This window comes from Budorcas taxicolor, chromosome 14 (assembly GCF_023091745.1).
Source record: "Budorcas taxicolor isolate Tak-1 chromosome 14, Takin1.1, whole genome shotgun sequence".
Lineage (NCBI taxonomy): Eukaryota > Metazoa > Chordata > Mammalia > Artiodactyla > Bovidae > Budorcas > Budorcas taxicolor.
Genome location: NC_068923.1, coordinates 31,556,787 through 31,572,919, shown reverse-complemented (window position 1 = coordinate 31,572,919; position 16,133 = coordinate 31,556,787). Strand labels below are relative to the sequence as shown.

Sequence of the window (16,133 nt, the reverse complement as noted above, 5' to 3'; positions counted from 1 at the left end):
GGATGTACAGTAAGGAAAAAGTGCATACACAAAGAATCTTCCCATTTTCATAGAAATATCAGGTTAAATCTGAGTTGTTCTTCTCGATGTATCATTTTCCTTTGGCAGAATTAAAATAAACCCATACAAATGTCTATTCAAGTCCCAGCAGCAGCGATATGTCTCCTTTGGTGGCGTTATCTGACGCCACAATGCCGTACAGTCCCTAGAGGAGCTAAGGTTTTGTGTGTCTGCAACTGCAAACATCAAACGTAAGATCATACATCAAGCACCATGTCGTACTGTTGTCCTTTCTTCCGCCTGCCACATTTATTGATGAGAACCACGTACAGTGTCAAAAGCATGACCCAATAGCATGCATAGAGCAACGTTCCAACAATTAAAACTGTCTGTTTGGATTCTGAGAATGGCTTTTTAGATTCCTTATAAATGGTGAAAATCACACCACCCAGGAGTATTGTAAACCAAACGGATACGGGAATGAGTCCTATGAAATTAACAACAATGGTTTTCCTTCCAGATGTGCCCCACCCAGCTTTGTTTATTGTTGCAATTGCAAACATCTTGGCGGGAAGTAAACTTGACATGTATAACACTGAGTAGAGGGACATGAAGACCATGACAATGTTTCCTCTAAGGCAGCTGGCAAAAGATGACTTTATGAGACCCACTAACTGGACAGTTAACAAGAAGAGGAGGATGTTCCAAATTTTACCCCTGTAGAAGAGCTGGATTACTGTGGCAATCAGAAAGAAAGGGAAGAACCCAGTGATAACGGCTTCATAGGTCATCCACAAGTGATGTTTATGAAACCACATCGCATTGTACAGCCACTCTCGGAAGTAGGACTTGCTCCAGCGGGTCTGCTGGTTTAACCATCTGAGATATTCTATAGGTGTTTCAGTAAGGCACTTGGATCGAGCTGTGTATTTTGTTGCATAGCCCAGACTCAGCACTCGGTTCGTTAGATGCCTGTCGTCTCCAAAACTACATTGGCTGCCCATAAATTCTTGATTGTACCAGTCTTCCACAAATTCATGCAGTAAGGAGTTTCTGTACATTCCCAGAGGTCCACTAATGCACTGGACACATCCGAAATAAGACTGACAGGCCCTTTCTATGTTAAAAGCCATCCAGTATCTCACACTGCTGAGGAAGGAGATCCAGGAATCATACTTGTTTAAAATCTGCAAGAAAAATAAAAGTAATTAAATAAAGGTAAGCCCCCTAATGCAGAGAACTGACTCATTGGAAAAGACTGATGCTAGGAAAGATTGAAGTTGGGAGGATAAAGGAATGACTGAGGATGAGATGGTTGGATGGCATCACTGACTCGATGGAAGTAAGTTTGAGCAAGCTCTGGGAGTTGGTGATGGACAGGGAAACCTGGCATGCTGCAGCCCATGGGGTCTCAAAGAGTCAGACACAACTGAGCGACTAAACTGAATCCCCAGCTAAAAATACCAACAAAATCTGCGCTATTGTGAGGTTACTACCTAGAGTCATGTTTGATTTTTTATTCTTCTGTTTTGACTTCTTTCTTTTTTAACATGATTTTTCTTTATTTTCTTCACGTATTACTAGATTAACTTGATAAGTGGTGTGTGTGTATGTATTGACTTGTTGAAAATAACTTTTTTCTACTTCATCACTCCCTGTACTCTTCTGTTGTGTTTTCTTTCTCTTGTAACACTGGGATTTTTTTAGGCTTCAGTTCTCACCCCTTAAATTATTCTGTCACTTTCTTACCATCCAATATTTGAAGGTTTTTAAGTCCCATCTTCTTTTTCCTGCTCATCCAACCCTATTATTCTCCTTCCTCCCCAGTTTTAGCAATGCTAGTGATGAAAGGGTTTTCTCTGACTTCAGCTCAAAACCGGAATCCTGAAATAAGGCTTTACATAAAGGCTACTAAAATTATTAGCTTTGCAGGGGGGCAATATTTCTTAATATTCCTCCTCTGTCTCAATTATGTTCCATTTTAATCTGGATTTTGTATGCTTCCTTTTTATCACCAGGGTATTTCTTTGTCCTTCCAGTTCATTTGCTTTGCCTTCACTGGTACCCAGCATTATCAGTATGGGTTATACAGCAACATAATACCTACATTTAAAGTCAAAATTTCATGTGCTTCTCACTTTTTCCTAAAATCTAATTGTACTTTTGCAAAGGATTCACTTTAATCTTCATATATTTTCACATATTGTTTTCTTATTCCATAAATGTTAATCACCTTCATTAATATTTCTTTCACTTATTATTTCTCCATTGCTGGAAAATAATGGGAAATAAATAATACTGGAAAATCCACTTCTTTGACTTTCTCTCTAGTGTAAATTTGAATTGCACTTTCTCTTTTTTCCTTAGTTTTCCTGATTTGGATTTTTGACCAGTCATATATTGCTCAGCTTTTAAATATAGAGGTATATGGGTATATGGTATAGTCATAAAAACTACCCACTGCCATACCTCCATTTCTTAATCCTTGCACTAAATTCCAACATCATTTTACCAGAACATTAAGTTATGGCTTAAGATACAGCACAAATTACACACATATCAGCTACTACATACATGTGTTACAATCCACAGCTAAGCAAAGGAATCATAAATTACTTCAATTTAGATAGTAAAAGAGGTAGTACAGTGGGTACAAGACACATTCTAATGTGTCTTAGCCTCCAGAAACAACACCTGGCACATAGTCTGGTATATAATAAATATATATTCGAAGAATCAATGACTAAGGATGCTACGGAAAGTGACTCATGGAAAACATAAAGCTATACACACCTGGACATCTCCCCCGACACCTCCAACCATGGGATCTTCTTCTAAAACTTTTACCATCTCCACAGATGATGCTGGGTCAAGCATGGTGTCTGAATCACAAACCTGCAAAGAAAGTAAGAAATGAGTTACATAAGACAATGAGCATGCTCCATGTAGTCAAAATTGGACATATATATATTATGCCTTCAGCCTATTGCCACAAGGCCTAAATAAGGGAGTATCATGTGGATGTGAGTTTGTTATATAATGGCCAATACAAAGAACTTGCAAACTCAGTATTTAAGCTAATGACATTGCTAAAAAGAACAAATGAACTGACGATCTAGGCATGTCATGAAAGGTGGTCAGCTTTTCCTGGTTCGCCAAGGATGTACTCAATTTTGGCAATAAAAGTCTCATATCCCTGGTAACACTCTAGGTTTCCAAGTCTTGGGAAACACCTTGGGTTGGTCACCATAAATGTCTCTCCCTCTCTTTTTAATTGCCTTAAATCAAGCTTTTAGATATCTTATTTCTCAGGTCTGAATGATGATGGAAAACTCCTATGGCAGTATTGATAACAGGCATGTTTAACAGTATTTATTCTTCTCTATTTTAATATAGTAATTAAGACAGGAAAGCAGTTCTTCTAAGGTGGGTTGTATAACTCTGAAACAAGATAGCCATTTGACCTGGACTTAGCAGATCATATTCCATCAGAAAGGAAAATAAAGCTTTTAAAGGTATTAAGTATTGATCTAGCTCTTTACATACAAAAGTAGATGAACCATGAACTTCCTGGTTTTAGAAAAGGCAGAGGAACCAGAGATCAAATTGCCAACATCCGATGGATCACTGAAAAAATAAGAGAGTTCCTGAAAACCATCTATTTCTGCTTTATTGACTATGCCAAAGCCTTTGACTGTGTGGATCACAATCAACTGTGGAAAATTCTGAATGAGAATACCAGACCACCTGACCTACCTCTTGAGAAACCTGTATGCAGATCAGGAAGCAACAGTTAGAACTCGACATGGAACAACAGACTGGTTCCAAATAGGAAAAGGAGTACATCAAGGCTGTATATTGTCACCCTGTTTATTTAATTTATATCCAGAGTACATCATGAGAAACGCTGGGCTGGAGGAAGCACAGGCTGGAATCAAGATTGGCGGGAGAAATATCAATAACCTCAGATATGCAGATGACACCACCCTTATGGCAGAAAGTGAAGAACTAAAAAGCCTCTTGATGAAAGTGAAAGAGGAGAGTGAAAAAGTTGGCTTAAAGCTCAACATTCAGAAAACTAAGATCATGGCAACTGGTCCCATCACTTCATGGGAAACAGATGCAGAAACAGTGGGAACAGTGTCAGACTTTATTTTTCTGGGCTCCAAAATCACTGCAGATGGTGATTGCAGCCATGAAACTAAAAGACGCTTACTCCTTGGAAGAAAAGTTATAAACAACCTAGACAGCATATTAAAAAGCAGAGACATCACTTTGCCAACAAAGGTCCATGTAGTCAAGACTATGGTTTTTTCAGTTGTCATGTATGGATGTGAGACTTGGACTGTGAAGAAAGCTGAGTGCTGAAGAATTGATGCTTTTGAACTGTGGTGCTGGAGAAGACTCTTCAGAGTCCCTTGGACTGCAAGGAGATCCAACCAGTCCATCCTAAAGGAGATCAGTCCTGGGTGTTCACTGGAAGGACTGATGTTGAAGCTGAAACTCCAATACTTGGCCACCTGATGTGTAGAACTGACTCATTTGAAAAGACCCCGATGCTGGGAAAGATTGAGGGCAGGAAAAGGGGACGACAGAGGATGAGATGGTTGGATGGCATCACCAAACTCAATGGACATGGGTTTGGGTGGACTCCAGGATTTGGTGATGGACAGGGAGGCCTGGTGTGCTGTGGTTCATGGGATCGCAAAGAGTCAGACACGACTGAACTGACTGAGATGTAAATTATCTTAAGCTTTTCTGTAAGTGCTAATTGTTATTCTGAAAAACAAACTTTATCCAGGCCAAAAAAACAAAAGCAATTTTGCAAGCAAACCAATTACAACTTCAAGAAATTTTTTAGAATTTACCTATACCCAAGAATGGCTCACAGAAGATTCTATGAGGCCAAAGGTGCAGGGTTACAAATAGTACTTTTCTTTCCAAGCTGATTTATGAACTTATTGAATAATGAAACAGAAGAATAAAGGAGATATGAAGCCAAAATATTACCTGAATACTCATAAAGCTGATATGGAAAATAGGGCTAATATCAATGCAGTAGCCAGTTTTATAATTATGTTTCCCAGAATTAGACTGATGTATCAATTCTGAACAGCATCTAAGTGGGACCAGTCTCCTCCTGAAGACAGTTAGTGGCTCTTTGAAAGGTATGGCTCCTTCGGAGTAGCCCACTCCCAGAAGAAGGAAGGAGCTAGGCTACCCCTTATACCTTCCATACTTCCCAACCAGATTAAGTCACTTCTCTTAGGGAGGAATTAGGTATGTTATACCTGTGGATGGAGATTCTTCCACATGATCAAAGAAAATCAGAAGTAGAGAAAGAACTGTCACTTCTCTAATTATATTAATAACATCATATCTTTTTCTGGAGGACTCAGGCCCAAGAAGATATAAAGTGATCGAACTTGACACACCATGAACCAGTTTCATATCCCCGCTCAAGCAATAAACGACATGATTGGCAGAGACCAGAGTGTTAGCTGCAGTTCCATTGTTTTTCTATGTCGTCTGGCTACATTTATTAATTTAATCAAGACTTAGTCTCTTTATTTATATCAAAAGCCAGTATTTTTACAGTTCTCTGAACTGGTTTATAAAAATAGTAGGAATTTGATGTACCAGTTGTGAATGAAAAAATAGGAAAACAATTTTTAGAAGCATGAACTCTTGGGGCTGGTGCACTGGGATGACCCAGAGGGATGGTATGGGGAGGGAGGTAGGAGGGGGGTTCAGGATGGGGAACACGTGTACACCCGTGGCGGATTCATGTTGATGTACGGCAAAACCAATACAATATTGTAAAGTAATTAGCCTCCAATTAAAATAAATAAATTTGTATTAAAAAAAAGAAGCATGAACTCTTGAGTTCACTGGAGAAGGAAATGGTAACTCACTCCAGTATTCTTGCCTGGGAAATCCCATGGACAGAGGAGCCTGGCAGGCTACAGTTCATGGGGTCGAAAGGGTCAGACACAACTGAGCGACTGAGCATACATACATTTTTGAGTTCAAAGGGATTTTCTATGTTATATTGTAGGAGACCCTCACATACATAACTAGAAAATCTCAAAATTTTTTAAAATGTATGTTGCTTAATTTTACTAATAGATTTTTCTGAAAAATTAGTATATATTAATGACAAATAATGTTGGTAAAAACAACTTAAATGTATTATTGAAACTTATAATTTAAGGAGTATATAGGGTATCCAAAATTACAGAAATGAAATCACCTCTCTAAACTCAATTAGCTACATGAAAGTTAATTTTTGAATTTTTATATTACTGTCCCTATTTAGAAACATGCATTTTCTAAATAACTTCTTGCCCCTTTTGGGTGAGTGGGGGTGCATTCTATTTTAGTCCAGCATGGTCTGACTTATTTTAGAGGAGGAAAAAATAGACAGCAGCTAGGCATTAGTATTCCATTAAAAAAAACAGACTTTTGCTAATACTTGGATTTGTACCCAAGCATCCAAAGCCTCAGAAACCTAAACAATTTCTTCCAATAGCAATGTTTTTCCACTCTTTTGCCTTGTTTATCACTGTTTTGTAAATATACGGTGGTTATAAGCCTGGCAGGCCAATCACTAGAGTAGTAAAAAGTGAAGGCAGAAGTTCAACCCAACTTTCAACCTCTCAGCATCCAGAGCTTATGGCCACACCCACCTCTATTGACTCAAGCTGGGAAAGGTAAAACCAGAAAGCTAAAAATAAGACTAAAAACAACAGGAAGGCGGCAATCTAGAATTAATGTTTAGGTAACTCCTCCTGCTTGTGAGCAGAAACAAGCCAAGGGAACTGCCTCTCTGAAATGACCAAACTGGAACCAAACTTCTGAGGTTCTGCATATTTAAATTGGTCCCCCCCAACCCCCAATTTCCAACAGCAAAGTGCCAGAAGTTCTCTGAGAGAGATTGTTCACATGGTGAATTTAACTGTCAGAAGGGAAAGCTCTCAGAAATCCCTTGGGAGGGGTTTGTTATAGTAGGATTAAAGAGTTCTTTATAGAAGTTCAATTTCTGGATGTTATTTGGTGATAGAATACCAACTAGAAAACCACCATCTACGACAGTCTGTGAAAGCAAGTATGTTCATGGACATAATACTATTGATCTGTTTGTGTGTCAACTCATGTGAAGAGTTGACTCATTGGAAAAGACTTTGATGCTTGGAGAGATTGGGGGCATGAGGAGAAGGGGATGACAGAGGATGAGATGGCTGGATGGCATCACTGATTCGATGGACGTGAGTCTGAGTGAATTCCAGGAGTTGGTGATGGACAGGGAGGCCTGGTGTGCTGCGATTCATGGGGTCGCAAAGAGTCGGACATGAGTGAGCAACTGAACTGAACTGAACTGAAAGGCTATAACTCTAGCCCTTCTTGAAACCAGTCTAGTAGAAACAGGATTTCTAGATGTCTCTTCACCCATTATTAACAAGTGTATAACTTCACGAAGGTTGGCTGTTTAGCTCTTGGCTAGAAGCTGTGGGGGAAACTACACCAGGTCATGAAGAGCTTAACTTCACACTGGGGAAAACCACAGGGCATGATCTGCACACAGGAAACTGAGCACAAATCATACTGTCTTTCTGTCCACCCTGAATGTATCATCCTGATTTGTTTAAATTACATGATCACCAGTCATAATCACTGGGAGATATGGAAACAAGGCAGTCACCAAATTTTGATTAAAATGAATGGAAAATGAATGGAAGATGTTATGGGGCAGAACCAGCTACCTCAGTCATAACCACAGAATCATCAGTTAAAGTGCGTAAGGCCATGGCTCCCCCTCCATCCGTGCTCAAACCAAGAGTTAGGGCTGCCCTTTCTGCATGGCTACAACAGGAGTTGGCAAACTAAGGTCTAAGAATCAAGCCAGCCTTGCCACCTGTTTGGGGACGGTCTATGAGATAAATGATTTTTATCTTTTTAAACAGTTGAAAAAAAAAATTTGTGACACAGGGAAATGATATGAAATTCAAATTTCAGTGTCCATAGATAAAGATTTATTGGAACTCAGTCACGCACATTTACTTTCATATTATCTATGAATGCTTTCACACTAAAACAGCTAAGCTGAAAAGTTACAACCCAGACCATATGGTGTGCAAAGCCTAAATTTACTATCAGGTGTTTTACAAGCAAACTTTACCAACCCTGGGCCTCAAATAATTGGTTGCAGGAGAGTTCTGTCATAAAAATTTTTTTAAAGTTGAGATAAAATATGTCCTAAGCCCCAATTTTAAGTCTAGTAGATTTTTTTAAATGATTTCCTCCATCTCCACATGTTATAATTAGTAAGAGTAACTGCATAAAAAGTATAAAATATTAATAAACTAGATCTTCTTTAGCCAATATTTGCCTATTATAAGAGCAAAATATCCTCAGAGTCAAGAAGCCTCAATTTAATAGTGAGTACTATATCTCACTTCTACGATTTTCAGTAAGTCATAGTGGAGTCAGACACCAAATAGAAAAGTACCTTGTGATTACAAAGGATCACAGGGAAGTATACCATTCATTGTTCATTGTTCAGACAGTAAGTGTCTGACTCTGCGACTCCATGAACTGCAGCACGCCAGGCTTCCCTGTCCTTCACTATCTCCCGGAATTTGCTTAAACTCATTTGTACAGGATAATAACCTTTACGTTTTTATATTGTAAGTAAAAGAGCATGGCAATCTTTACCACAAATACATAACTCGATAGAGAGAATCTCTAAAAGGAACATGAAAATTGATTATATATTAAGAATCTCTTATCACAGTGAACAAATTTAAATGTCTGGAATTATCTATAATAGTTATAGACTATCACTGTCTATTCATAACTTATCAGGCTATAAATTCACTCTAGCTTACCTCATGTAACATTAATCTACCTCACCACAGTTTAAATAAAACTCTCCTGTTACATCTTCTATCAAATGTCTTTCAAATTCTGACTCAGGTCTAAAAGGCCAAGTTCCCCATGTTTCACCTTTTTAAAAAAACATATTTCCTTTCAGACTGACTGGTGGATTCTCCATATCTGCTTGCTCTAAACCACTTCAAAGGGCCCTGAGAGTTACGCAGCAAGAAGAAGTCTTGACTTTTTAGCCTGCCTTCAATGAGGAAACAAGGATGAAAATAAATCCAGATCCCTACTGTTGCTGCTGCCTTCATCCTCTGTCTGCTTATTAAGGCTCAACCCTTTCTTAACCTTGATCCTTCATCTTAACCTGGATGCAGCGATACTATTTATTGCTATTAGGTTCGAAATTTACCTTTGGTCAGGATCCCACTACTACTTTCCCTTCGACAACTTAACCACATAGTAAATGGAAAGACCCTCCTACCCTGTTTCCCTCAGGCCATTGCCTGAAAAAAGTCAGCCAGAATTCTGAAATTCCCCAGTAGTTATTCACTAGCAAACATAAGACAGTGTTAGGCCCCTGAACTCATAACAATACAACACCAGAGTAAACATACTACTGCAAAGAAAGTGTCACACAAAACCTTAGAATCAGACAAATTGGAGTCTCAATCCACCACTGACCAGTTATATTTACTTGTACTAACTTTGTAGCCTAAACTCCTTACCTTACCTTTATAAGTCTCCACTTCTCAGTTGAAAAATAAGGATAAGTCAATCCACTAGCAATGTGTTGTAATGGAGAATAAACTAGATACTGCATGTGTAGCACTTATTAAAAAGAAGTGATAAGTTGGGACTTTCCTGGGGTTCTAGTGGTAAAGAATCTTCCTTGAAATGCTGGGGACATGGGTTTGATCTCTGGTCGGGGAACTGAGGTCCCAGAGCCACCAACAAAAATCCTGCATGCTGTAGCTAAGACCTAATGCAGCCAAATAAAGAAATATTAAAACCAGAAGCAAAAAGGAAGAACACTAGTCCAGTGAAGGAAAGAGTCCTTATTATCATTACTGTAAATAAGCCAAAACTCACTCAGAGAGCAGAAACTAATGCCTAATCCAACGTCCAACAAATTTAAGTTAAACAAATTGGATTATTGAGCAGGCACCATGAAAGTCCTTAGTTTGGGCTGTCTGCTAGGGAAAAAGATTAGAAAGCAGTTTATGGCAGACTGTGAGTGGCAAAAACAAAATCATAAAATCTAATAATTTTAGGACTGAAAAGACCTTTTGAAATTAATCTATGAAACCAATCTAGGAAAAAATAAATGCCCTCAGAAAATAAACTTTCTCTGGGGAGAGGGACTGGGGATAGGTAGGATTATTCTTTCTTACGGTAATCTGGTTTACAGTAAAAGATCTCAATATAACCAAGAGGAAGCCTCTAAATCAGACACCTAAACAATTTGGTTGTTATTTGTTGCTCTTTGGTAGAATGTTACCCAAACTGTTATAAAATATTTGCCTTCAGGCACCCTAAAATATTTATTTAAGGTGAAAAAGTAGTCATTAGGTTATTCTCTTGTCTTTTTCAGGAAAGTTTATACATGAGTGAAAGTTACAGACGGTGCAAAAGCAAAGGTGACAAGCTAGCTGGAAAATGAGAAACCTAATGTTGTCACCTCTAAGACTTAAGCCAGGAAACACCCTTTATTACAAGTGGTTGGAATTCCAATTCTCAAGAAGGGAATCAGGAAATTGCATAATGGTGGCCTTAAATAAGAGTCTACATTCAAGAACCTGACTTTGGGGAAAAGCGTAGATTAAAAATGAAAAGAAAAGTCTAATGATATACAGCCCTAACTGGCGTCTTGAGCTGGAAGTGATCTCAGAAATCATCTGTTGTACCAGTTGAGGCCCATAGCAAGTAATCGGTTAAATCAAGAATTCAGATTTCCCCATTCTTATGTCAATGTGCTCTTAATTTCATCCTGTAAAATGAAGAACATAAAGTCGCATTAACATTCTCAACAAGGCCCAACAGAAATTTTCAGAAAATAGGAACCAATCAAATGTTATATTCTGTCCATTTTCATTATCCGTGGTAGTTATGCACTACAAAGTTTCCACGAACAATGAATTAGCATACATCAGGAAACTGCTTCCAGCAGAAGTGCAGAAGAGTTAGTTAGGTTCCTCAAAGCCTCTGGTCACAACAGTTTTGCCTAGTGATCAATACCTAAACTTGTTTTATTTGTGTTTATTTGGGTCACCTTATTTAATATATATTGTTGGTTCGTTCACATTGAACTCATGTCCAACAGCACCGTAACTCAGTTCACGGTCTTAGTTTCCCAGCCAGAGACTGAGCTTGCACACTTGGTGGTGAAAATGAGGAGTCCTAACCACTGGCCTGCCAGGGCATTCTGGTTAACAGCTTTTGTTCAGAACACTAGACAGCACTTCACTTCAGGACTATTTAAATAGCTACATCGCCAACAAAAAGCACAGAAATATGAAAAGCATGTTATTAAAGAGACTCAAGAAGTTGCTTGTTTACAGTATAAAAGTTGAAACAAAAAGGCTAAGCATAATCTTGTTTGACCTCAGTTGGAAATATTTACATCAGCTGACTCTTTTTTTTTTTTGCCACTTTGAGCATGTCTGTAAACAATCACAAAAGCACTGCAACTATTGATCTTGGGGTAATAAATACATTTTTATTCATTAAGCTAATTTGCAAACACCAAATCCATGAACAATTAGGGTCAACTCTACTATCAGGAATGATTTAATCTTCCTATTCTCCTTCTCAAAGGAATGTTGGATAGCAAGGGTATTGCCAAATTAAATTAATAATAAAATTGCTTCCTATAATCTTCCCTTTGGGAAAATGCTCATACTTATTGTATTTTTTTAAACTGGGAAATTTTTAATAGAGACATCAGATGATACTTTTTTTTTTTCTTTCCTTTGTCACATAGACTGGTAACTACTTATGTGGTTATATCCATGTTCAGTGAAAAGACAGATGATTATCAAATCTATATGTCAAAAGATACTTTAAAAGTGTCCTGATTTTTTCAGTAAATACAAAAGGCAAGTGTGATATAATCTCAAAATTGTTTTTAAAATGAGGAAAAATAGAAAAGTATATGGTGAAAGATATTAAATTTGATAATCTATACATGGGTCAGGTATTTGCTTCAGATTATTTTTCTTTGTCATTGAAGTATATAACTTATTTACAATGTTTCAGGTATACCACAAAGTGATTCAGTTATAAATATATACCTATGTATTCTTTCCAGGTTCTTTTCTATTATAGATTATTATAACATGTTGAATATAGTTCCCTATGCTATACAGTAGGTCTTTATTATCTTTTATATATAGTAGGTTATCTGTTCATCCCAAATTACTAATTTCTCTCTCCCATCTCTGTTGCAGATGATTTTAGTTTTGCTTTTTGCACTTTTCTACATCTTTGAAAGTTTTTCCAGAAAATACATTGATTGGAAATTAAGAAAATCTTCCTTATTCTCCTTTTTCTCATTCCCTATACCTTATTTTCTCTGTTATTTTTCTTCTGCCGCTTTTCTATCTTCTCATCTCTGGAAGCAGCCACTAGCATCACAGATGAATTTCCTACCACGCTTGTCTTAGACTACAGCTTCCCTAAAAATTCCACGTTGGCACTTATTATTTGAGATATAAAGAGGTGATAACTAATAAAGCCTTGTTCTGAAAGAGATCAGAGAGAGCTAACCCAGAAAGCTCAGAAGTACAGGTAGAAAGGTTAACCTTGAGATAGGGAGTGAGGCTGGGGACCCTTGAAATTGTAAGAAGACAGTCAGGTCTTGACAGGCTTCAGAGCCCATGCCTTTGCCGTTCTCTTTCGTAGGAGGCAAAATCATCTGTTTGTAGTTAAGCAGGGAGGAGTTTGGGTAAGGCCCTGGGAGAGTGACGGAGATATGAAATAACAGACACGAGAGGAATAAGCAAGACATCTATTCAAGATCAAGTGAAAAGAGTGCTGATGAGTGCCGAGGATCCAGCTGTAACTGGAAGCCAGTCATTTTGGCCATCTCTCTGCACACTTAAGCAGTATTCTCCAGCCAGGTTAGCAAGTATGAGCAGATGGTCAATTTCTTCCCCTAGTCCCCATTCTCTCTCGTGTATTAGCACCTGAACGTTGCTTCCTTCCCTTCCTAACCAGCTTGAACTCCACATCCAAGTACTTGGAATGCTCAGGAGCCAAAAACCTCAACTCCCTCCCCCTTGGTCTTCCTGGGGTTTCTGCTCTGCAATTCTTAGACCCTGGGTCAGTCATAAAGGATAAGAATACTATATTAGAGTGACTTCACACAATTTCTGTTTTTATAGGGCACAAATGGTTAAAATAGCAAGGGATCTGATGAAGCATGGCAAGAGAGTTTACTGGTTTCAGAATTCCAAAAGATTTTTTACCTTCCTTTGAGTGTTCTGAATGGACCATAAGGCTCAGGAGGATTCAGGGTACAGTTAACAGCTGTTGCTAGGGTCAGTCTACCTGCACACATCATGCTGATGGAAGGAGAGTTCTCAAGCCTGATTAGGGCACCAGCAAAAAGTCTATTCTAACATTTTAAATGTTGTATTATTTTTTCTTGGACAGGCCCAAGTCAAGTTGCCAAGGATACAAACAAAATTCCAAACAAAATGATAGGAGAAGGGGCTTTGGGAGAAGCCGGTTAAAAAAAGAAGAAGAAAAACTACACAATGACGTGTTGATTAGAAAGGACAAACGTAAATTGTTTTAACTAGAATTAAAGGCAAAACATCAAAACAGATGTTTTCTCATTTTAGGGCCAGAGCTTCATTCTTCATATCTTCTGTAAAGTCCCTAGGCATCCTTTACTGTAAAAGTTTTATCTTATCCTCTCAGCTGGTCATGTATGTAAAATGTCGAGTTAACTAAATCAGCCTTATTTGCAAAAGTTTTAGAAAATAGGAGACACTTGGGGGTTGAAATCAACTCCCTAAAAGAGAGATTTACACAGATGGTATAAACTGAAGAAATGTTTCAAATTATTCAACTATTAGTGAAATTAACAACTGTCATGTTAATTAGCAATTGAAATTACTACAATCTGCATAAGGACTACATAATATTATTAAAGCATTTGCTGTTAATAGAGTATTCTTTTTTATATGATTGACAGCAAATGCTTTAATAGTATGAACAATGCCATTATCAGCAACTTTGGCTAAGCCCCTTTGGATTCATAATTTGAAATAATTATCTGAAATCCTTTGAGAGATTGCTATCTTCTAACCAGATAACCGAGATTTGGGAGGTGGTCCTGCTCAAGGTCAACCAGCTACTAATAAATGGGACTAGAATCTCAGTTGACTGAATTGAGTCCAGTGCTCATTCCCGACCCATTACTCAGAGACCCAGTGGGCATTACTCTGTGTTGATAAATTGCCCTAAAATATATGATGGATCTTCCAAAAGCAAGGGTTTCATGTTTAAGAGAAGAGGAAGAGTGTCAAATATATATCTGAAGTCAGAGAATTTCTCCCTTCTCAGTATCATTGTGAACAAAGTCTAACTTAAATATCTGCAGAAAATTACAATTAGAAAACTCACAGGAGCCCTGCTAACGTTCTAAAGAAGCAAGCTTCGGTGAGAACTAGAAGAGAAAAAACCCTAGAGTTAGCAGTCAGGAAATTAATAAAGAGACACAGCCCGTCTAATTTTCATGCAAGCAAACACCATCACAAACACTTTCAAAGGTCAAGTTGCAAGGAGTGAGGTAATGCTGTTTGGGGAGTGAAATAAACATGACTTAGATTTTGTTCTGAGAAGGTTGGGGTTTTTTTTTTTTTTTTTGTCTTGTTTTTGTTTTCCTTTTCCCCCTTTCTTTTCTTTTTCTTGGTGTCTTACTTTTGAATTTCTACACTTTCCAATTAAAATTTGGAAAGTATTGCCCCGACTTTGCCTAGCTTCTGTGAAAAATATTTTATAGCCTTCTTTTGGTCCTGCAGATTTTCTCCAGCTCCTTCTGCACACACTATTTTCTTACATTGCTGGAGAGTTTAAGAGTGTGGAAAATGATGTTGGAATTGAGTTGGCAGAACCAAGGTGGAAGAGAAGGTAAGGGAGGGGAAGGGAGGGAAGGGTCTCCTGTTCAAAATAATCTTTACTTGCAACGAATCACATTGCATGAAGTAAGCATTTTCATAGATAGTTTTAACCGTTTTACAATATTTTTTTTTCTCTCTTTCAGAATGGTCTTTCAACAGTCATGCTGTTTTCAGATGAACTGAAAGAAGTACTGTGTCCAGAAGGGACAAAGATGGGCTATAGCATATGACTGGAGAGATACAAAAGATGCTTTATTTAAATGTATGTTTGTCCTGGCAGATGTGGAGACCTACCTGTACATAATCCACACTTCGCCCCAGTGCTCTGAAGGCTGTGTACATGACTTCTCTTTTTCCACCCCATTTTTGCATGATGCAAATACTCTTGTTGGACAAGACCAACTGGGTGACATGCTGTGAGCTTTCTTTGTGTGACTCATCCGTCTCGCCAGGACCCTTCACATGGTAGTTGTTCTTCCAGATATAAGTGGCGGACTGGTCCCTGCCCATGACTTCACTGAAGATGTCCATCATGTAAAGGTCATCTTCCGAGTTTCCATCTATGACCATGACAACTTTAATTCCAGGGTAGGTTAGCCTTTTCACAGATTGCAAACATTTCCGCAAATAGTCTGGATCTTCTTGATATGCAGCAATGCAAAGAGCAACAGTTTTGTTCAACTTAATGGGGGTTTCTAGAGATTTTTTCATTTTCCGGTGCTCCAAAAAGGCAAACAGGCTTTGGATGATGAGGTGTGATGCTAAAAAGGCACCATACAGTCCAAAAGAGAAATAGTAATTATCTGTTTGGATAAATTGGTAGCCAACGATATAAGCAGCTGTGATTCCAAGGAGGAGAGAGACTCCAAAAAGTGTGGTTCCAATTATTCTCAGGATACATAGAAATCTCTCACAATGCATCTGTAAAAATAACCACATGATACACTTGGTTAACCACTCTTGTCCCACACTTCTTTACATACAGGGTACCACAGGGAGCACACTGGTTCCAAGTGCTCTGACCCTGAGTTTCTCATTTAACTAGTTCAGTGACTTTCTGCATCTCAGTTTGGCATCTCATTGGCAAAAGAGATAAGAATGTCCTTTTGGGGACTTCCCTCG

At 38.2% G+C, this 16,133-nt stretch overlaps 1 protein-coding gene across 1 annotated transcript; it reads right to left on the bottom strand.

The window, feature by feature from the left end:
- Nucleotides 1-257: 257 nt before the first annotated feature.
- HAS2 (hyaluronan synthase 2) lies at nucleotides 258-15,932 on the bottom strand. The gene is made up of 3 exons (XM_052651804.1): nucleotides 15,306-15,932; nucleotides 2,794-2,895; nucleotides 258-1,187 (listed from the first exon to the last, which is right to left on the bottom strand). The coding sequence occupies exons 1-3, from the start codon at nucleotides 15,930-15,932 to the stop codon at nucleotides 258-260; spliced, it is 1,659 nt and encodes a 552-aa protein (XP_052507764.1).
- Nucleotides 15,933-16,133: the final 201 nt, after the last annotated feature.